General features: G+C 39.8%; 2 protein-coding genes across 2 annotated transcripts; one reads left to right on the plus strand and one right to left on the minus strand.

Annotated features, from left to right (window-relative positions):
• Positions 1–1,252: 1,252 nt before the first annotated feature.
• On the minus strand, positions 1,253–9,462 carry LOC148370900 (cell division control protein 42 homolog). Its single transcript, XM_088328709.1, has 6 exons — positions 9,311–9,462; positions 6,592–6,696; positions 4,486–4,558; positions 4,311–4,420; positions 4,042–4,239; positions 1,253–2,092 (listed from the first exon to the last, which is right to left on the minus strand). Exons 2-6 carry the CDS (start codon positions 6,694–6,696, stop codon positions 2,003–2,005), a joined length of 576 nt encoding a protein of 191 aa, XP_088184835.1. The 5' UTR covers positions 9,311–9,462; the 3' UTR covers positions 1,253–2,002.
• A 2,759-nt stretch (positions 9,463–12,221) lies between these two features.
• On the plus strand, positions 12,222–20,639 carry LOC148370901 (gamma-enolase). Its single transcript, XM_088328715.1, has 13 exons — positions 12,222–12,366; positions 14,581–14,666; positions 14,733–14,828; positions 14,946–15,004; positions 15,064–15,133; positions 15,197–15,330; positions 17,806–17,897; positions 17,969–18,099; positions 18,167–18,364; positions 18,426–18,627; positions 19,891–19,999; positions 20,064–20,122; positions 20,187–20,639. Exons 2-13 carry the CDS (start codon positions 14,582–14,584, stop codon positions 20,254–20,256), a joined length of 1,305 nt encoding a protein of 434 aa, XP_088184841.1. The 5' UTR covers positions 12,222–12,366; position 14,581; the 3' UTR covers positions 20,257–20,639.
• Positions 20,640–21,978: the final 1,339 nt, after the last annotated feature.

Consider the following 21,978-nt stretch of genomic DNA (forward strand, 5'->3'; position numbering starts at 1 on the left):
AATAGAACAACTTAATCATTTGCCGTAACCAACCAGCTTTAACAAAAAAATAACCCTGAAAGATTACACAAGAAACATTCCTACTGGTGATCCGAAGGAGGGTTCTACAACAACGAAACTGGGAACTATAGTGAGGGCACACCAACTATTTATAACCAAGTAAAAGAAAAACTTTGGGAGAAAAAGAAAAAAGAAAGACAAGATTGGATATGTTGGAACACCATCTCTAACTGGACAAAACATGAAAGACAGATATGGTGGGATATATTGGAACACCAACTAGCTTAAACAGAAAAAAACAAGTTTAGAGACGACAACACAAGACATGTTGGAACACTTTCTCTAACTGAACAAAACGTGAAAGTAAGGTAACACAGTAACTTGAACAAAAAATGCATTTGCAGACATCTTGTTTTAATTTAATTCTTTATGTATTGGCCTTGAACACACAAAAAAGATTAGCTAGGTCATGTTTCTGTCCAATGATGCAACACTCACAGCCCCTCCCTCTTTTAAAATGGTCTCTCATGGCAACAGGCTTTTAATGAGGTCAGACAGACATCCCATAATGTTCAGGGACGAGGGATAAGGCGCCAAAGTGGAAGTGTCAGGGACTGAATCAGAAATGCTCACTTTTAGAGAAAGTCTACTAGAAATTTAAAACTCTGTGTTAAGGTGGCAAACTCCTCTTTGATTGTGATTGGATGAACACATTTCTGCAACCTCATTTTCTCATTCGAGTTGTACTGTACCGTCAAAATTGTAAAAAAAAAGATTTAAAAGTGGCCGGATAATTGTTTAAATCAATAAAGAGAATGATACATTTCAATACTCTATGTCGTTCCCCCAGTTGTTTTTGTGCTCAAAAAAGTTTGGGTGGGGGAGGGGCTGCAAGGCGGAAGTGATGCAGAAGTGGAGGGGGGGTGCTGCACAGTAAAGGCACGCGTGACTCCACTTTGCCTGCCAATCAAAAAAAGGCCGCCTCATTTGCATACTGTACATTCGCAAAGGAGAACAGGCACGTCCCCTGGCGCCCACTGTAAGTTACTGCATTCATCACTGTTCATCTCAACCTTTAGAAGGTCTGCATTTATATAGCGTTTTCAAGTCAAAGAAGACCTCCCAAAGCGCTTCACACTTACCCATTCTCTCTCTCACCCCCCCCCACACACACACCAATAGCGACCATGACATAATTTTTAAAAGGGGAAAAAAAGCGAAAAAGACACTGTTTGAAGCTAAAGAACAAAAGTCGTTTTCTTTGGTTTGTTTATTTCTCAGCAGCAACACACTGCCAGAGGAACTTTTTCATAGAAGAAGAAACATTAAAAGATATATTCTGATTTACAAGACATTTACCCGGGTTTACAAAACCTTGCTATCGATTCTGAAATCGTAAACCGATAAAACCTCGTCTATAATTTAAGAACAAAAGGATGCATTTAAGTTTAGTTACAACTCACTATCTCATCTAGAGGTATCAAGTGGTATTGCACGACGTATTGCAGCTAAACCCCAAGAAATGGCACTTTGGTATCCCGTGCTCAAGTAATTAAAAGGCAAGAAAAGGTAGAGAAAATAGAGTTTAGTTGACTTTAGCAAAAGTAAGTGCCTAAGCCGATTTTAGCCTTGGAAAAAAGCCGCTAAGTCATCTGATGTATTTTGGAAGTTAATTTCCCTTAACTGGCTGCCAGGATGCCTTTTAATATATTTTTACCTCGCGGAGATTCCGTCATGCTAATTTAAAGCTTTTTGGTCAAGCAAAATGAAATTGATTGATTTAAAAAACCCAGACGCCGTGTCACTTTTAAGCTAATGACTGTTAAGAGACGCAATTGGCATGAGACAATTCATCGCTAGTGACTGTTGAAGACGTCATAAGTAGTGAATGACCTATTGAGGTTTATGTTTTTTCCTTCAAATATTTTCCGACAATAAGTGTCAAGACCCCGCCCGCCCCACGAGCCCCGCCCACAAAGGTTGGTTCGGGCTGAGTGGCGTTTCACAGCATGACGCAACGTTTCTTGGGTTTGTTCTCGGGAGGCTCCAGCGCCGCCAAGATGGCCTCGTCAAACACGTTCTTCAGGCCCCTCTGAGTGACAACACACACGCATAAACAAAAACATGGTTTACCATTTACTTTGACAAACGAATAACAAGACCAGAAAATTTGAGCAGGTGGTCCGACTTTGGAATGTCATTCAGTGTTTGAATGCCCCCCGACGAACGTTGTGATTGTTTAAGCTCCTGTTAGCGAAAGGTTGCTAACGGCAAAAATTTTTGCTGTATCATACGATGTCAGACAAACTAGTTTGATGACAAATGGTTAACTAGATTCCTTATTTAGTGCAAATGAGCACAAACAACAGCATTTTTTTTCTTGAAATTAAAACAGAGTAAGCCAGGTTTGATAATACAACTGCAAATGCTGTTAGCATTACTTGTTGTTAAAGCTAGCACCGATTACCAAGCTGTTAGCAACGAAGCCGCATTAGCAGAGCTTGCTCTGCAATATTAAACGACCCTTGCGCATAAAAAAATATCAAAGAGGCTAACTGCCTTAGAAGAGCTTGAGCTGCAACTATTTACGACCATTGCGCCTAAAGAAGAGAGTAGGTGTGGGCTAATGCTAGTGGCTGTGCCAGGGACGCTAGCTGCATTAGCAGCATACATATACTTGCTAAAGGTTGCAGCTACATCAACTTCGCTAGCTGTTTTAGCGGTACTTGAGTTGCAACATTGTACAACCCTCGCACCTAAAACAAGGAGCGATTTGGTAATGCTAGTGGCTGTGTCAAGGGCGCCATCTGCATTAGTATACTGGCTAATTCTAGCAGCCACATCAATGGCGCTAGCTGTAATCTGTTATTGAATGTAGGTAAAACTAAGGAGATGATAATAGATTTCCGTACTAAGCCTCCCCCGCATGTGCCACTGTCAATTAATGGTAGTGAGGTGGAACTGGTCCATTCATTCAAGTTTCTGGGTACTTACTTGTCAGCTGACCTCACATGGACTGTCAATGCTACTGATATTCTAAAGTCAGTCAGACAAAGGCACTACTTCCTTCGTCAACTCAAATCATTCAGTCCGTCAATCCATTCTAGTCAATCTTTATCGTGCTATCATTGAATCCGTTTTACCTAGGTCAATCACAGTTTGGTTTGGTCGCGTCAATCAGAAAGAATTGTCAAAGATGGAATCAGTAGTGAGGACGGCAGCGGAAATAATAGGTACTGGCCTCCTGTCCCTGCAGAGTATCTACATCGATCGAACTAGAAAACGGACACTAAAAATTATAGACGATCCCAGTCACCCTGCTTGCAGGTACTTTGATTACCTGCCGTCAGGTCACCGTCTTCGCTCCATCGCGAGCAAGACTTCACGTCTTAAAGAGAGTTTTTACCCCTCCGCTATCCGTATGTTCAACGGGATTTGATTTAGGTTAGTATTATTATGCCAACAGCGTTCCTCCGACCTATTCTACTCTAGTCTTGTTATTTACATATTCTTTCTTTTTAAACTATTCTATATAATTACCTTATATTATACACTACAATATCTTTTTTACTCTATTCTTTTTATTCTTTTAAATCTATTATTTTATCATTGAGTGTTAGAATGTCAAATGATTTCTTGTATATATCATGTTTATGGTTTATACTGGCTGAATAAATAAATACAATACAATACAATAGTGGTGTTTGAGCTGCAACGTTCAACGGCCAGTGAACCTGAGAGAGTAGCTATTAGCGAATGTTAGTGGCTGTGTCAAGGACACCATTTATATTAGCAGTATAAATGCTCACTAATGCTAGCAACCACATCAACGATCTAACCGTGATAGCGGTACTTAAGCTGCAACCTTTTATCACCCGTCAACCTAAAGAAGAGAGTTGCTAGTTTATGATGCTAGCAGTATTAGAATTAGCATTATGCTTGCCTTGCTAGTGTTGCACAGCCATAACTGACAATAAAAGTTTGTTTGTTTAGATATCTAATAAATCATTTAAGAGGTTAAAACATGGACCGAAAATGCACCTGCGTGAGCGCCGAACACTCGACGTATTTGACAGCGCGTAGCTCCCGCGCCAGCTTCTCGCCCATCTCGATAGTCAGCGCTCGATGCTTGTTCTTGGCTAGCTTCTCCAAAGTGTTCACGTCGTCCCTAAGGTCCACTTGCGTTCCCACCAGAAGGAATGGCGTCCGCGGGCAATGGTGGGAGATCTCTGGGACCCACTGTGAAAAAAATGTATGCAGAAGATGAGCGTTAAAATAAAAAAACTTAAACTCTCCTTTCTACCATCGACCTTCTCGCGAACGTTCTCAAAAGATGAAGGTGACACCACGGAAAAGCAGACCAGGAAAACATCTGTCTGAGGATAGCTGAGTGGTCGCAGCCTGTCATAGTCCTCTTGGCCTGTGGAGGCAATATGTTAACAAAACGTGGAGATCAATGACCCTTAAATGCTTCGTCCGTCTTACCGGCCGTGTCAAAGAGTCCCAAAGTGTAGGGCTCTCCGCCGATCATCACCGTCACGGCATAGTTGTCAAAAACCTGCGTGGAGATGAGAAGAATTGGGATTAGACAGTATTTTAAGGGAGAGTGTGTATGATCTGACTTCTAAATGTTGCCGTATTGTGTAATGCAACCAAAAATGAGTGTTGAAAAGCACAGGGAAAGAATACAAAACTACGGAGACACAATATGATCCAACCTCAAAGTTAATTTTTTCTTTCCCCTGGCTTTTGTGAGGTTTTAAGTTTTTTTTTTTCCGGGTACACATAGCAGCAAGATAGCTGACAATTATGTCAGCTTCCTTTAGCTCATGTTACATAAAATAAATACAGATTTGTCAACCTACGGTTTTAAAAAAAAAATAGATAATGTATATTTGCTTCTCATTTAAATCAGAATTTTATTTTTAACAAATTCAGGTTTTCATACTTAATCTTAGGGGCAAGGTCTTCATTTATTTACATTTCAGCTTTTCCACTTCGATGAAGTCATGAGAATAAACGTTGGATAGGACAAATGATTACCGTATTTTCCGCACTATAAGGCGCACCTAAAAGCCTTTATTTTTTTCAAAAACTGACCATGTGCCTTATAATACAGTGCGCCTTATATATGGATCAATATTAAGTCGCAAGGTCTCGCAACAAAGGCAAGCAGGCGCCGACTAGATTTTTCCTCGTAGGCGATGTGGTCCGCAATGTATGCTGGGATACATAAGCCGGCGTTTCATTTCCCAGCCAATGTGTCAAACATCTTTTGAATCGATCACTATTGGCTAAAGTTATTCATGGGTAAAGGGGGCGGATCCTTTTTAATCATTTACAGGCTCGCATAGGCTAAAGGGGCAAAACAAAGCCTGCAATTGGCCGAAAAAGATGAATGTGATTAGCTTTTTGGTTGTCTACGGCATAGAGGAAACATGTTTTACCATTCTGTATTTGTAAATGTTTTACTCTCCTGGATTTACTACACTCACAGATATAAGAGGACCATGCTTGCACATTATTATTCAACGCAATGACTTCGATGAGCTACTCCGGCTATATATTTTCCCAGTATCTTGTTTCAGAGTGATCTAGATGTTGATGGGTGATGGGTCATTTCTTAAATTAAACTCAATTCCAAGTGTTTATTGTCATATGCACAGTAAAGTTGCGAGCGAAAAAGAAAATAGAAACTAAGGAATGGTTGGCATTTCTTGAATCCCAAGACTTTAACCTTCCGAATGATATTTGACGCTATACGATGCATTTGAGTGACATCGTACGGACACCGCATCCGCACGTGTCTACGACATGTATTTGCTTCTTTGCAAGCTTTCGGAATGTTAAGGGGGTAATAAGTTTGACTGAACTATCTGACTGTTTTGTCGACGTTCCCATTGTAGCGCCTTATGTATGGAAGATATAGGACCAAAAACTATTTTTTGGGGGTGCGCCCTATAACCCGATGCGCCCTATAGTGCGGAAAATACGGTACTCCTCGGAGTAATATATTCATATTAAAGATGAGATATTTATCATGACTGGGAATAATATATATATATATATATATATAATGTCAGAATCTTAAATCTAATAAAGGAAATATTACAATTTGTTTTCCAAGAAAAAAAACAATCCCTGTGGCTTCTTTTTTTTTTGCATTTGAAAAAATGTTTTGACAAGCATTTGAAAAGTACTCATTTTCAATTTTTCGATTCTGTTACTACATCAAGTATTCCATTTTTCAAATGAATCAGGTGCCCTCTGGTGGGTGGTTTACAATCAGGGAATTAGATATATTAAAATTACATGAGTAACAAATTAATGATTGGGTGTTGTTTAATGAATTCTGTCGTAAACTATTGGGTAGTTAATATAAAAACATATTAGTATTTTTGGAGTGAGGCATAGGGAATGTGAATTTCTGTATTCATGGGTATCCGTATCTGGTATCGATGTTAATGACTACTCAAAAGATCGATCAAGGTCTGGAAAAAGTGGTATAGAAGATTTTTATAAGAAACAGTATTTCATAAAGCAATTAAAAACAAAAAAAACAAAAAAAAAAAAACAAAGCATGCGCCCGACCGTTGGGACGTATTCTGATGGGAACTTGTTGGTTGTGTAGGAGATGAGCAAGCAGGTCTTGCCCACGGCTCCGTCGCCCACCACCACACATTTGATGGTCTGCATCTGAACAGGTACATAAAAACTCACAATAAATACACTAGTCTTCTGAAATACTGATCGCAAATTTTAGTTTACTGGACTTTGACTCAACTTTCAATTCTAAAACACTTTAAAAACATCCTTCGCTGCATTAGTAGCCATGGAATGCAACTTGTCGATGTTCTGTCATGATTAGTTGTTATCATTATTGTATATGTTAGCCTGGAGAGGGATGGGCTCCATTAGGCTGTACTTGCCCAAGACACACCACAGGACTATAGTGGTAAGGGATCCAACCAACCAACCAACCATTGTTTATTACAAGCTCAGCATTTGTGTCAACAACAACAGCAGTCGGACGTTCACAAAACCTGAAAACTTAACGCAAAAATGTGTCCTATCCAACGTTTATTCTAATGAGTTCATTTAAGTGGAAAAGCTGAAATGTAGATTAAGATAGAGATAGATAGATAGATAGATAGATAGATAGATAGATAGATAGATAGATAGATAGATACTTTATTCATCCCCGAAGGGAAATTCACATTTCCAGCAGCATCCCTGAGCTGAGAACAATACAATAATAAAGCAAAAAGAATACAATATACAAATACCCAGTGTGACGTGCAAATGCCCACTGTAGCGTGTTATATAGAATAACTAAATAGTGCTACACAGAATACATATTGCAAAAAGATTCGGTAATATGCAATGTAGGTGGTGTGGTTTACTGTGGGCTTTTACTCTGCCGGGTAGAGTTAAAGAGCCTCATGGCATGAGGAAGAAAAGATCTCTTCAGTCTGTCCGTAGTACAAGACAGTGACAGCAGTCTGTCGCTGAAACTGCTCTTCTGTCTGGAGATAATGCTGTGTAGTGGATGCGATGGATTGTCCATGATTGACTGCAGCTTTTCCAGTGCCCGTAATGGTCAGTAAACCACGATCCTCAGGTTGAACATTTACATACCTTAACTAACAGGGTTGTAGGGGCACCATTTCCTATGGTGTGTCTTGGGCAAGTACAGCCTGGCTGCGCATATCCCTCTCCAAGCCTACAAGAATTAAATATCTGCCTGATGATCCATCTGACACTGCCAATATCTTTGATCTTGAATTCATATTTGACATTTTCATAGTACGTATTTGAACCAATAGTTTATTTTGCAGTGGGAAAAGAATTTGGTTACTTAATTGTAGCTGTGTGTGATTTTAATAACATTAGAGCTAGAATAGGGAGTAATGTACATCCCATCAGGTTATATGAAGCATTTTTTACAGCAGGAAAATATTTTATGTACGTGTGGTTTAGGTTTCAGAATAGAGGACTACACAATTTTAATATTTGGTCAAAACCAGGGGCGTCAAACAGGCGGCCCGCGGGCCGGATCAGGCCTGCTAAAGGGATTGAATCTGACCCGCGAGACAACGCTGAGGGAAGCACAAGAGAAAAATGAGTTGCAGGTTGAAATATGACCACTTGATGTTGCCAAAGCCAGATGCCGCTCACAAACGCTGTACTTTCTCTCCCTCACCCTCTCTCACTCTCTTCCTCCCTTTACCCTCACTCTCCATCTCTTTGTCTTTCACACACTCTGTTTCGCTTTTTCTCTTTCTTTGTTCCTTTTTGTCTCTTTCTCCTTTATTGTCTTTTTACCTTATTTTGCTCTCTCTCTCTGTTTTCCTTCTCTCTCTTTTCTCTCTCTTGCTTTCTCCTTCCTTTCTCCCTTCTCTCTCTCTCTCTCTCTCTCTCTCTCTTTACTATTTCTCTTCTTCTCTATTTCTCTCCTTCCATTTCTCTTTGGATTTTTATCTCTCCCTCTCTTACTTCCTCACTCTCTGACTATTTCTCTATTCTCTCTCTCTCTCTCTCTCTCTTTTTCTCTTATTTCTTTCTCTCTAATCTACTAGTCCAGCCCCCGAGAGAATGTTTGTTCTATCGTGCAGCCCCCCGAGTTAAAATGAGTTTGACTGTATGATTAGCATTAGCTATTTTACACGGGTCTAAAACAATTTGAAAACATGTTTGATTTTCGAGAAGGTTTGTTCAAACCTCACTTTGTGTTTGCTGTTAAAAACGTAATATTGGAATATAATTTTGTGAATGTGCTTAATTGCTGTTGAGATTGTCATGATTGTTTTCAGTGTCAATAAATTTGTTCAAACCAAAAAAAAAAAAAAAAAAAAAATACTTCTTTAAATGTACTTTTTTGAGAAATAATTTCATTCGCTAACAGTCTCAAGTATCGATTACCTGCTCGATAGAAACGTTTACACGGAGTAACGTAAACGATATAATGTAACTGGGGCCAAAAAGTAACGTAAAATAATGACATGTTAAAGTAAGGTATGCCGAGTTAGGTGAGTCACGTCCGCCCTGTTCCACACCCATGACAAACCAAAACGTCGGAAAATTGGGACAATTTGGACACTTGAATACATATCTTTTTATATTTAGACGAGCAACTTTTCCAACGTTTTAGTAAATTAGCGTTGTTAGCTTTAGCATTCAAACTAGTAGTTCGGCTAAGTTGGGATCAGTTCAGTATTCTTGTCGCTGACAGTTTTACACTTCTAGATGTCTTAGGAAAAAAAATGCCGTTTGTGTGACAAAAGTCAAATTTGTGAGCAACATGTCCTACCTTCGACGTCGTTATGCCTTCGAACGCCCAAAACAGTTCGTGCTGCGTTCGAGTGCTCTCGGTGTACAACTTCCGAAGCTTGTGTAGTAATCAGGAAACCTGGAAAGTGTTGCGTTTAGGTACCGTCAGATGGAGTATGATTTAGGTATTTTTTTAAAAGACCGGATGTTTAAAAACGTGTAATCTGAGAAAATAATTGTAATAATTATACAAACACCAATGAAACAACTTTCAGGTGTATCTTTTATATTTGTACCGCATTGTAATTTTTAAGCAGGGGCTGAAAATCATCTTATTCCACACCAAAAACGATACAACGTGAGATGTTTTATCACGGGGGTTAATGTTGCACCTCAAACCCAATTTTGGGAGATAACCAATATCACAGAGCGCTCTCTTCGTCTCCTAATCGATAATCTTACATGCTTGGATGGAATTACAAACATCTCACACACTCTAACACACAAAATCACACCATCTAATTATTGCTAAAATGCAGAACGGCACACAAATAAACATAACATTATCGCAGCCAAAATGTGTAACAGCACATAAACGCCCTCACACATCCCCTTGTCACTCATCTTCTGTTTTAAAATCAGCAGCTAATCTTTGTCCATCCTTTGAGATTTTTCTTTCAACGAGTGTTGCTGCAGCATTTGTGTTCCAATATTTATATATCACAATTTGAAGCTCACTTTTTATCCAATGTACAGTATTTTTTTACCCATTTATAGAAAAATCACATGTTTGTTCTTTTCACAAAGCATCTGGGCTAGCTGTATGATTAGCATTAGCTATTTTACATGGAAGGGTCCTCTATTGCAGGGGTCTCCAATGTGGTGCCGCCTAGGAAAATTTGAGGTGCCCGCAGACCTGTTCTGAAAATGGCTCACTGGTGCTGGGTCAATATGATTTTCTAGTATTTTTTTTTCTTGGTTATAGTAACAACATAGTAATAACATGATAAGTTGTTATTTTAAATATACAAATAAAGTCCAGTTAATTGGTTTGATGGACAAAAACAGTTCAAGTATTGATAATTGTTTTTAAGCAATGGAATAAAAGAGCAAATGAGAATATAATCCTGTATTAAACAAATGTATTTCCTCATATTTGAATTGATTTATTTTAGAGGAAATTCAAAAAACTAAATTCAAATTTATGGGTTTTATAAAGCGAATGAGCAAAAAGTGCAGTTTTTTATCTTGCTATCTGGCTACCTTTTTAGCAGGTCTGTAGTCTGTGCAGGCCTTTGACACTCCTTGTGATAAAGGGCTATACCAATAAACATGACTTGGCTTTTAGCTACCCTTTTAGTTTTTACCTGTTTACCTTTCTAGCTAACTATCAAGCTACCTTTTTAGCTATTTAGCAGGACATCTAGCTAAGTTCCTATTTTAGAAATTCATATCAAACTGGAGGGCGGCATGGTCGATGAGTGGTTAGTGTGTCCGCGGCACAGTTCTGAGGTCATAGAATCAAATCTAGCTACCAGCCTTCCTGTGCGGAGTTTGCATGATCTACCCGTGCTCATGTGGGTTTCCTCCGGGCACTCCGGTTTCCTCCCACGTTCCAAAAACATGCATGTCAGGTTTATTGGCCAGTCCAAGTTGTCCCTAGGTGTGAAAGAGCGAATGAGTTGTCTGTCTCTGTGTGCCCTGCGACTGGCTGGCAACCAGTTCAGGGTGTCTCTTGCCTACTGCCCGAAGATGGCTGGGATGGGCTCCAGCAGATAATGGATGAGTTGGATATCAAACAGGGTGCCCGTTGTGCTAATTAGTAGCAAAAAGTAGCTCAGCTTGAAAAAGGTTGGAGACCCCTGCTCTATTAGATGAATACTTTTTTTATCAATATATAGAAAAATACGCCTGTTTTTTACATAATGCATTGGGCCAAGCTGTACCATTAGCATGAGCTATTTTTAATGGAATGATCCTCTATTGGATTGATCAATAGATCCCATTGCAGAATGCCCGCACCCCTGTCAGTAACATCGCTCTTAACCAGTTTTTAAAACAGCAGGGAATCTACATAGAAGAGAAAGAATACACTTTATTGAGTTATTTCTTTGTACATGTGTTTTTGCAGCATTTGTGTTCTTATGCATTATTTCTACTCCACTTGAAGGGGCTTCAAGAAGCAACAGAATGAGGAACAGCTTCTTCCTGAAATACATTATCATCTTGAACTCTCATCTACAGTGTTTCTGAGCATATTCTTTAGTACAACAGCCATTGTGGATTTGCACATTTATCACATATTAATCCATCCATCCATTATGGCTCGCGGGGGTGCTGGAACCCATCCCAGCCATTTTCGGGCAGGTTGCCGGGGACACCCTCAGCTGGTTTCCAGCCAGTCGCAGGGCACAAAGAGACAGACAACTCACTCGCTCATTCACACCTAGGGACAATTTGGACCAGCCAATTAACCTGAAATGCATGTTTTTGCAACGTGGGAGGAAACCGGAGTGCCCGGAGGAAACCCACGCAAGCATGGGTAAGACATGCAAACTCCTCACAGGAGGATTCAATCCCATGACCTCAGATCTGTGCTGCCGACACGCTTACCAGTCAGCCGCCTCATATATTAATAACATTGTTTTTTTGACATGTTCAACCCTTTTGCACATTTTTACCCTTTTAAACCATTCATTCATTGCAATTTGAAGATAGCTCACGTGTGGCATGTTTTTAAATCCATATATAGAAAAATATGCCTGGTTTTCCTATGTAGCTAGCTGTAGCATTGGCCATTTTTCATAGAAGGAGCCCCATATCAGCTGGAGGACAGATTATGTAACACAAACGGACCCCACTGCAGAGTACATCCATAACCAACCATCCACCCTCACTCTCCCCCTTCTCTATTTTTACCTCCCCTGCACCTCAGCCGTATCCCTCCATTATGGCACCCCCCCCTACAACCCTCTTCCTCTGAGTCACCCCCCCCCTTCCATCCTCCCCCACCCGTCCTGTTTTCCTCTCTAGATGCTCTGTGTGCTCCAGAAGCATCTCAGCCTCTTGCCAGGTCGAGCACGACGCGCACGACAGGTAACCTTCTTCATCTTTTTTATGATATCTGTGTACAGTAATATTGTGTGTTATGCTCTAAAGAATATCATTAAATGTGTTTGTGTGTGTGTGTGTGTGTGTGAGTGTGTGTGCTATTATGCATTTTGGCGTCAAGAGTATTGTGTTTGTGTGTTTATATGGTGGTAAAAAATGTATGTTACTAATGTACATTGTGTAAGTAAGCTGATATTATTTTGGCAGGCATGCACAAACGCGTGTGTGTGCGTGCATTCATGTGAAATGGCTAGCAGGTAGATGTGTGTGTATGTGTGTGTGTGAGTGTGTGAGTGTGTGTTTGTGCGCGTGTGTGCGTGTGTTTGTGTGTCTGCTTGACTTGCTTTAAGTGTGTTGTCGTGTGCAGTCAATAAATTGATCAGCTGGTCTTAAAATAGGATTGTCCACCTGAAAAAATACAATAGAGTCAATGACGTGCGTGTGTGTATGTGCGTGCGTGTGTATGTGTGTGCGCTCTGCACACTTTCCGCATCCAAACTAGCTCGTTTAATTGTTTATCTCTGGCTCCATTTCCTCCTCCATCGCTCTATTTTTCATTTTTTCTTTTGGGGAGTAAGGGGTCAAGTTTGCAGGGGGTCTGTCTTCAATTTAATGACCCGGTAAGCATTGCGGCACAGTGTCTGCTTCCCAGAGAACACTGCAGTCTCTGGAAGGATGAAGGTGTGGCGTGATGCGTTAAAGGACCTCCTCTCTCTCTCTCTCTCTCTCTCTCTCTCTCTCTCTCTCTCTCTCTCTCTCTCTCTCTCTCTCTCTCTCTCTCTCTCTCTCTCTCTCTCTCTCTCTCTCTCTCTCTCTCTCTCTCTCTCTCTCTCTCCCTTCGTCACTCACTCCCTATCTCCAAGCCTGCTTACGTAATAAGCGACGTGCACGGCAACACAAGAGGAAGAAAAGGGGAGAGATTTTGGAAGGGATTCGGAGATGAAAGCGTCGCTTCTTTTAGAGACACTTCATTAGAGAGCGTGATAGTGTAGGAGCCAGATAAATGCAGCTTTACTCTTAAAACAGCTATCAAAATTAAAGTTGTAGATTGGCACAATCATGTGATTGCTTCGTAGGGTTAGACTTTGTAAAATTTAGTGAAGAATTGCATTTGAAGGTGCATTTAAAAGGATACATATCTATATTCGCTAAAAACAATTATTGTCTTTTCTAGGTTTTTAATTTTTTTTAAACGTGTACTTTACAAAGCACACGCAAGTCTGTGTGAATTGTTTTTGTTTCGGTCTTTTCTTTTAAATACGAGTGTTGTCTTCCCAAGAAATCGGACAAGATGAGATGAGACTGTGCAGCCCTTTCAGACTCCTTGTGATTGGGGGCTATACAAATTAACATGACTTAACTTGACATGAAAATCCCCAAACCAAGACACGAAACAATAATAATAGACACATAAAGAAAGACAAACACGACAACAACAAGAAGACAAGACCAGAAAATAAGACAAGGAACAACAAACGTGAAACGAGATAAAATGACACACGAACCGTGGGAAAAAACAAGACAAGAACAGAAACAAGAAAATAAAATAAGACACTTAACAAGACAAGATAAGCAACGAGACAAGAAACAAGACAATACAAGAAATGAACAAAACTAGAATTAAGACAAAACTAGAAGTAAGACAGGAGGTAAGACAAAACCAAAACAAAATAAAAGACAATACCAAAACAAGACAACTAACAAGACAAGAAATGAACACAAATAGAAAGTAGACAAGACCAGAAAAGAGACAAGACCAGAAACAGGGCAAAAACAAGACTAGAAACATGTAACGACCCAACAAGAAACAAGACAAGAGCTAACAAAACCAAAATCAAACACATTGTTTTTGTGAGCTTGGTGTAATAGATTACACAAATATTTTCCCCAAAAATGTTATTTTTACCATATATTTCTGTTACCAACATTTTAAAAAAACAGTATCCGTAAAATGAGCAAAATAAATATTTTTTAAAAAAATGTATTGTATTTTCTCATTTAAAAAAAAGAAACCGGTTAAAATGATAAAATCAATTAAAAACAAATCTTGAAACTAAAAAAATACTCCCCAATCGGGGGCAGGATTTTCAAAAAACATGCAATAGTAATATGAATTGTATAAGAATCTAATTTTATATATTGAATGTATTCATCTCTTTTTTTATCGCTTGCTAACCATTTTTTTCCATCTTGGCTCAGGATGTCGATTGTCAGCATCGTCGCCAGGGAGATCCTGGACTCCCGAGGGAATCCCACAGTGGAGGTGGACCTCCGCACAGATAAAGGTGAACACTGAACACCGCCCGAACTTGTAAAAAAATCAATAAAAACGTGTTTTAATGCCATTGCAGGAGTTTTTCGTGCAGCTGTCCCGAGCGGCGCCTCGACGGGTATCTACGAGGCCTTGGAGCTCAGAGATGGAGACAAAAGCAGATACAAGGGGAAAGGTAAGGAGCTGCACTTCTGGGGGTTTCCTCGAGGAGGACCAAGAGCCAAACAATCGACCTACTGCTTTTCTTATGCATATGTTCCTATCCCTGTCCCCTTTTCAATGTGCTTTTCAGGCGTCCTCAAGGCTGTGGGACACATCAATGACACGCTGGGTCCCGCACTCATCGCCTCAGTGAGTTAATTACATATTACACATTTATAAGCCTGCTTTTTATTATTGTGTGTATGAAGGGCATCAGCGTGGTGGAACAAGAGCAGCTGGATAACATGATGATCGAAATGGACGGCACGGAAAACAAATGTGAGAAGGGAGATTTAAGGACCTGTTTTCTTTTTTGTGGTAATAAATTTGGTTTTCCGACAGCTCAATTCGGGGCCAACGCTATCCTGGGCGTGTCATTGGCCGTCTGCAAGGCGGGCGCTGCCCACAAGGAGGTCCCTCTCTACAGACATATTGCAGACCTGGCTGGCAACACGGAAATGGTTTTGCCGGTGCCGGTAAGTTTGAAGTGGAGAAAAAAATAGGGCTAGTTTTTTTTTGTCATCCCCTCTACGTTGCTATGAAGTCTTTATCAGGCCATATTGCTTTTTATGTTTTTACACCGGACAACCATTAAAAATAAATGAATTGATATATATATATATATATATATATATATATATATATATATATATATATATATATATATATATATATATATATATATATACACACACACACACACAGTGGAACCTCGGTTCTCGACCATAATCCGTTCCAGAACCCTGTTCGAAAACCGCTTTGTTCAATCACCGAAATCGTTTTTTCCCATTAAAAGTAATGTAAAATCGTTTTAATCCATTCCAACACCCTGAATGTTTACCACAAACGTAAACATGAGGCTAACCCAGGCTAATCGTACGTTCACGTTAGCGTTATCTTCTGTACAAAATATTACGCTAAGGTGAACATGTAAAAATAAAAAAATCAGGTCGTTTACACGTCACTTAGCACCCGGGTCTCCACAACAAGTAGTGAGCGGTTAAAAGATAAAGAAAATATTTATGAATAGGATTTCTTACCTTTGTGATGGTCTGCAGAAGCCATGCTCTATTCCCTCGAAAGAAGGGAAACTCGCACATCTTCTTCATATTTTGCTTTTATTTCTTTCTTAAATGCAATAGTTGTACGCACTACTCTTCTTTTTTCACCTGTAGCAACTTTGCCGCTTGCACCGACCTTCTTCCGAGGCATAATTAGCGGTTAAAACACTCTGTTCACCGATATTAAAAACGTAAGCAAAAAGAAGTGCGCGCTCACGTGACAACAGTTCTTCACGAGGGATTGGGGCAATCTACACCCGTACGCCGCTCAGCATCGCCCCTAGCGTACCGGCGTTCGAACTCCGATTTTTTGAACGAAAAGCAAAGCAAGAACCGATTTGTTCGAACTGAGAGGCGTTCGAAAACCGAGGTTCCACTGTATATATGTATATATATGTATATATATATATATATATATATATATATATATATATATATATATATATATATATAAATTCAGTGGTACCTCAGTATATTAAAAAAGGAAAAGGGTACCATTTGTAGACAGTACAGAAGCACCACGTAGTATCAGTCTCTGTGCGTCACTGTTCCTAATCCTTACTTCTTCTACATCATTCTAAAAAGACTAGATTGTCCCACTGGTAAATGCATTTGCTCCTTTAAGTGTTTTCTTCTTTTTTAAACCTATTTTACTGGGGAAGATCATTATCAAAATTAAGCAAATTGGTCTGATAATTGTGAACATTTAGTACTTTTTGTGGATATTTTCCAGATTTTTAAAAAATGTACTTTTGTATAATTTTAAAAACTTTTCCCCCTTAATTAACTGAAGAAATATAACAAATCTTAAAAAGGAAAAACGATAATTTTATGATGCTTTTGATTTTTAAAAAATCAGTAACTAGCAGTTATCTGATAACCCTACCTGTTTGAATGATTGCTACAATAAAACATTCCTTTCAATTATAAATATTTAATGATTTTTTTTCAACACAAGCACAAGCATTCTTAAAATAAAGATTTCTATGTAAAAACATAGCGAAGTAAGAAAATAATACTTAAGTCGGATGAAGTAAATAAATAAAGAATATCTGAATATTTTGGATCAAGATTTTTTGGGGGAGTGTACAATGTTAAAAATAAAAGCATAAAATGAACATTTTTTTATTACCTTAAAAGTGTTAATACAGAGCAAAGTAAGAAAGTATATGATAAAACTTAAAGTATCTATACATATGAAAATAATTATAATATTTAGGCTATAACTAACAAACATAAATGAAGAATATTTTAGGACGAGTTTTTAAAAATTGATTTGCATTGTGCAATGTCAAATATCTTAAGTAATGTGTTTGTAATAAATAAATAATTGTCACAGACCAGAAGGGACACAGGACTCAATTGCATGCGTTTCTCAGATTTTATTGAAAGAGAGTGAGAGTAAGGCTTGCTTGATTGCTTGATCCAAAGACTGGCGGAAAGCGGGATCGAGCAAGGCGGGGGTGACACTTCCGTGTCGGAAGAAGGCAGACGGGAATGGCACATCGTTTGACTAGGGCTGGAGATCAGAGGCGATGTTGAGTTCGTAATAGTAGTCTTAGGCAGGCGGCAGGCAAAACAGGCGTAGTCAGGTTCGGAAACGGGTCGAAAAACGGGAATCAGGCAGGAAACAGGTTTTAACAGGGACGAAGTTGGATGGGAACGCTCACTGAGTGAAACACAACAGCTCACAACGATCTGACAAAGTTCGAACTGAAGTCGGGGTCTTAAGAAGGGTGTGGCCACTAATCAGCTTGTCCGGGCTGTTCATGCTACACTTGCAATCAAGCTGCCACAGGTGTTCCAATATAGGGCAATTATGACAATAATAAAAAAGTACCCAGCCACCTTTATTTTTAATTATGTACAATTTCTTCCCAATCTCCTCAGGCCTTCAACGTGATCAACGGAGGTTCTCACGCTGGAAACAAACTGGCCATGCAAGAGTTTATGGTGCTTCCTGTGGGGGCGGAGTCTTTCAAGTAAGGATTTGTTTTGTTTTATTGAATGGTTTCATTTTTGCTAATCAAACCAACTCACCCCATCCCAAAAGGGAGGCGCTAAGGATAGGCTGCGAGCTTTACCACACACTGAAGGGCGTCATCCAGCAGAAATACGGCCAGGACGCCACCAACGTAGGTGACGAGGGGGGGTTCGCCCCCAACATCCTTGAAAACAGCGAAGGTGAGGAGGAGGACGACCGCAATGATGTCCTCCATGATAACGTTGTTTATTATTGTGGCGCCAACAGCTTTGGACCTCCTCCAGACGGCAATCGAGAAGGCGGGCTTCACGGACAAGGTGGTCGTGGGCATGGACGTCGCCGCTTCAGAGTTTTACCGGGAGGGCAAGTACGACCTGGACTTCAAATCGCCCCCCGACCCTGAGCGCCACATCAGCGGGGAGGAGCTGGCTGACATCTACCAAGGCTTTGTCAACAACTATCCAGGTAACTTGGAACTCATTTTTCGTGACTCCTTGCCATTTTGTGAACATCTCTCTCCTCCCAGTGGTGTCCATCGAGGACCCGTTTGACCAGGACGACTGGGAGGCCTGGTCCCGTCTCACAGCCCGGGTGGGCATTCAGGTCGTAGGCGATGATCTGACGGTGACCAACCCCAAGCGGATCGAGAAGGCGGCAGAGGAACGTGCCTGCAACTGCCTGCTGCTCAAAGTCAACCAGATCGGCTCAGTCACCGAGGCCATACAAGCGTATGCAGTGTAACCTCTTCAACGACAATCAAAGCCCATCCTAAGAGTTCAAATTGATCCAAAACCATGGTTTCAAAGTAGGAATTTGAATTTGTGGTAAGGTTTCAAGTCAGGGGTAGGATTTTTAACTGTTGTCATGTTTTTTTATGGTCTGTTAGGAGCGGGGCAAAAATACATACAAGCGGAACCGCACAGACAATAATTATATTTTCAAGCCAGTATTAAGAGTTCAAATTATGATTTCAGTCCAGGATTAGAGTTTCAATGTCGTGTTTATTTTATGTTACTACATTATTATTAGAAGTGGGACAAAAATAGGCTCAGTCAACAACAAAAGCAACATATGACATGAATTAATACATTTTCATCAAGAGAGATTTGGAATTTTTGAACTTTTTTATCTTTTACCAACATTGCAAAAATTATGACATAAGAATGTAAGAAAAAACGTCTGTCAGAGAAAATGCAATCAAGAATATTGTTGTTCGATTGGCATATATTTTTGATCACTAAATGGAGTAAAAAAGTTATATGTTTTTATAGATTTTTTTGAAGTCTAATAAGAATACAACATGTTTAACATTAGCAAAATTACCTGCTAAATAACATAAAAAAATATATCCAATTTGAATATCTGTTTAAAAAAAATGCTTCTTTTTAAAGGAGCTGTACGTAATTTGGAACTTTTACACTCGCTGCCGCCGTCTCCTGGTTTGTGTAATCATTGCAGCCTCAATCAGCTCGTTCTTTATGCGGGTGCATCAACGTGCATTTCTTAGACTTGCTTGAATAAAGTCTTCTTTTTTTCATTTTTCTTGGGGGTTTAGACTTTACTTAAGGCAGGCCTTAGATTCTGTATTTTCATGCTACACTTGCAAATAGAAACACACAAAAAAAACCAGCAGGGATAAACATAATGTCACTCTGCAGCACTCCACCCACACTCGCTCCTCCCTTCTTATGTGTTCCACCTCAACCAGCTTTGCTAAAAGCAACAAAAAGCAGCTAGGCACAATAGGAAATAAAGCAGAAGGCCTCAGCTGAGCATTGTTAACACATACCGAATAGAGGAATTAAATTTTTTTTTAAGGACAACTCAAACGACGCACCCCACCTTCAAGTATTCCTAATTAAAATATCTATTACGTTTAATCATTCTTATTAAAATTTAAGTTCAAATGTCACAAACTCAGAGTTTGACAGTCTCCATGACAAAACTTCAAATTTCGGTTTCTCAACTCATGCAAGTGTCGCGTCCTGCAGGTGCAAACTGGCACAGGCCAACGGCTGGGGCGTCATGGTTAGCCATCGCTCGGGGGAGACCGAGGACACCTTCATCGCGGATCTAGTGGTCGGCCTGTGCACTGGACAGGTACGTACGCACACGCAAGTAAAACAACACACCTCACCCATAATTTGATTTGTGTGCATTACAGATAAAAACCGGCGCCCCCTGTAGGTCTGAAAGGTTGGCTAAATACAACCAGCTCATGAGGTCAGTTGCCACAGTTACTTCAAATCCCATAAAGCAATTCTCTGAGTTTTCTTCTTGTCTGCAGGATCGAAGAAGAGTTGGGAGACCAGGCCCGCTTTGCAGGACACAATTTTAGGAACCCGAGCGTCCTCTGAAGAATTGCACAAGCGTGCAAACACATACACACACTGAGCCATTCACAAATGGGAAACTCACACAAGCAAGAAAAAGACAAGAAAAAACAAAAACAAATATGCACTGGACTCTTAATGTTAGGTGATGCGGTATGCACGCACGCGTGCGCTCACAGGTGGAAGTTTAAAAGCCAGACATGCACTGTTAATGTAGTTTTAAAAAGAAAATGTGGACACTTGGACGCACTCTCTCACTTTGTCAGACCCTTTTCTCCCTCGTCATTCTTGACGTCGTCACCAAACCAACCAATTTGCTATGCGCTTGAATGTCTGCGGACTTGCTGTTAAAGGAAGAACCATCGCTTGATGGCAAATGTGTGAAATAAAAACTATTTACAGTTTAAGTGCTGTGTTTTTCATCCGTGACAAGGAACGGAAAGTTTTACTTTGGCGCCCTCATAGGCCGATTTGTTTTTCTGTGATTGAAACAGACACTCCCCAAAAAAATATGAAACACTTTTTTATTTTCTTATTCCATACTTACAAAATCTAAATTTTTTTAAAGGTAAGAGCTATTTTTTGGTAAACAATTACTGCGAAGGGCTACCAACCACTATGATATCTAAAACAACGTATCATGTTACTACTGTGATATTAATGTACTACATTATTACCAGGTTTTAGTTATTGAAAATAGAGTTTTAATAGCCTCAGTCAGCCACTAAAACATCGTCCCAGTTAAAAATATAATTTCCTAGAAAATCACAATGACCCATCAGTGGTGAGCGATTTTAAGGTGTTTTTCGAAAGATACCGGGTAATCACAGTCCCCACAGTGTTGACCCCTGACTGTTAGAGGTCAATATTTACTTCCTAAACTTACGTATTTTTCTTAACGTGATTCAGCCTTTACTGCTGTCTTGTTCATTGGGGGCGCTACAGCTATTCTTGTTGTTTTTACACAATATACTAGATTTAAAGTTGTATTTTCAGTATATTGTTGGAATTAAATATAGAAATGTACCGTTTACCAAATTGTTCGAATTAGTTATCTGACTCCATTAACCAAACTCAACTTACATTCACCCAACAATTTATGCGCGCTCGTTTCTTGAGGGAAAAATGAATAGGAAAGCCGACATTTGCACACAAGGGCAGATTTAATTTCATTTACAATTCAACCTAAGTGTACTCCATCGAAAACGGCCGAATTAGTGACGTTGGAGTCTCTGGGAAGCCTTTTTCTCAAGTCCTTTAGCTTTCTCCTACTGACCATCCTCTCCCCGCATAATGGTGTGCCGACTCCTCCCATGGGCGTGCCGAGGAAGCCCCCCTGGGCTTCACCATCTTGTAGAAGAGCGTCTTGATGTCTGGGGTACTCAAAACAACCCGGAGTGTTTCTACGTCATCAGGGCCTTTCTGCGTCAACAGCGTCTGGACGTACTGATTATTTTATCAGCCGTACGTTCCATTCCCGCCATTCCTGTAAACAACATTTCCCACCAGGGTGCCCTGACCTCGCACCACAGCCCAGTCAATGAATATCTTTTGCATTAAATGTAATTTGTATTCAATCGTATAAAATCTTTTATTGTCAAATGTATAAAATCCTTCAATATATATTATATACCCTGCGACTGGCTGGGAACCAGTTCAGAGTGTCCCCTGTCCACTGAGAATGAAGAATATTTGTTATAAGTTCAAATAAAACTTTAATAGGGCACTGAAAACTTTTTACAGAAA

This window comes from Urocampus carinirostris, chromosome 2 (assembly GCF_059441175.1).
Source record: "Urocampus carinirostris isolate Australia breed hairy pipefish chromosome 2, RoL_Ucar_1.0, whole genome shotgun sequence".
Taxonomy (NCBI): Eukaryota; Metazoa; Chordata; class Actinopteri; order Syngnathiformes; family Syngnathidae; genus Urocampus; species Urocampus carinirostris.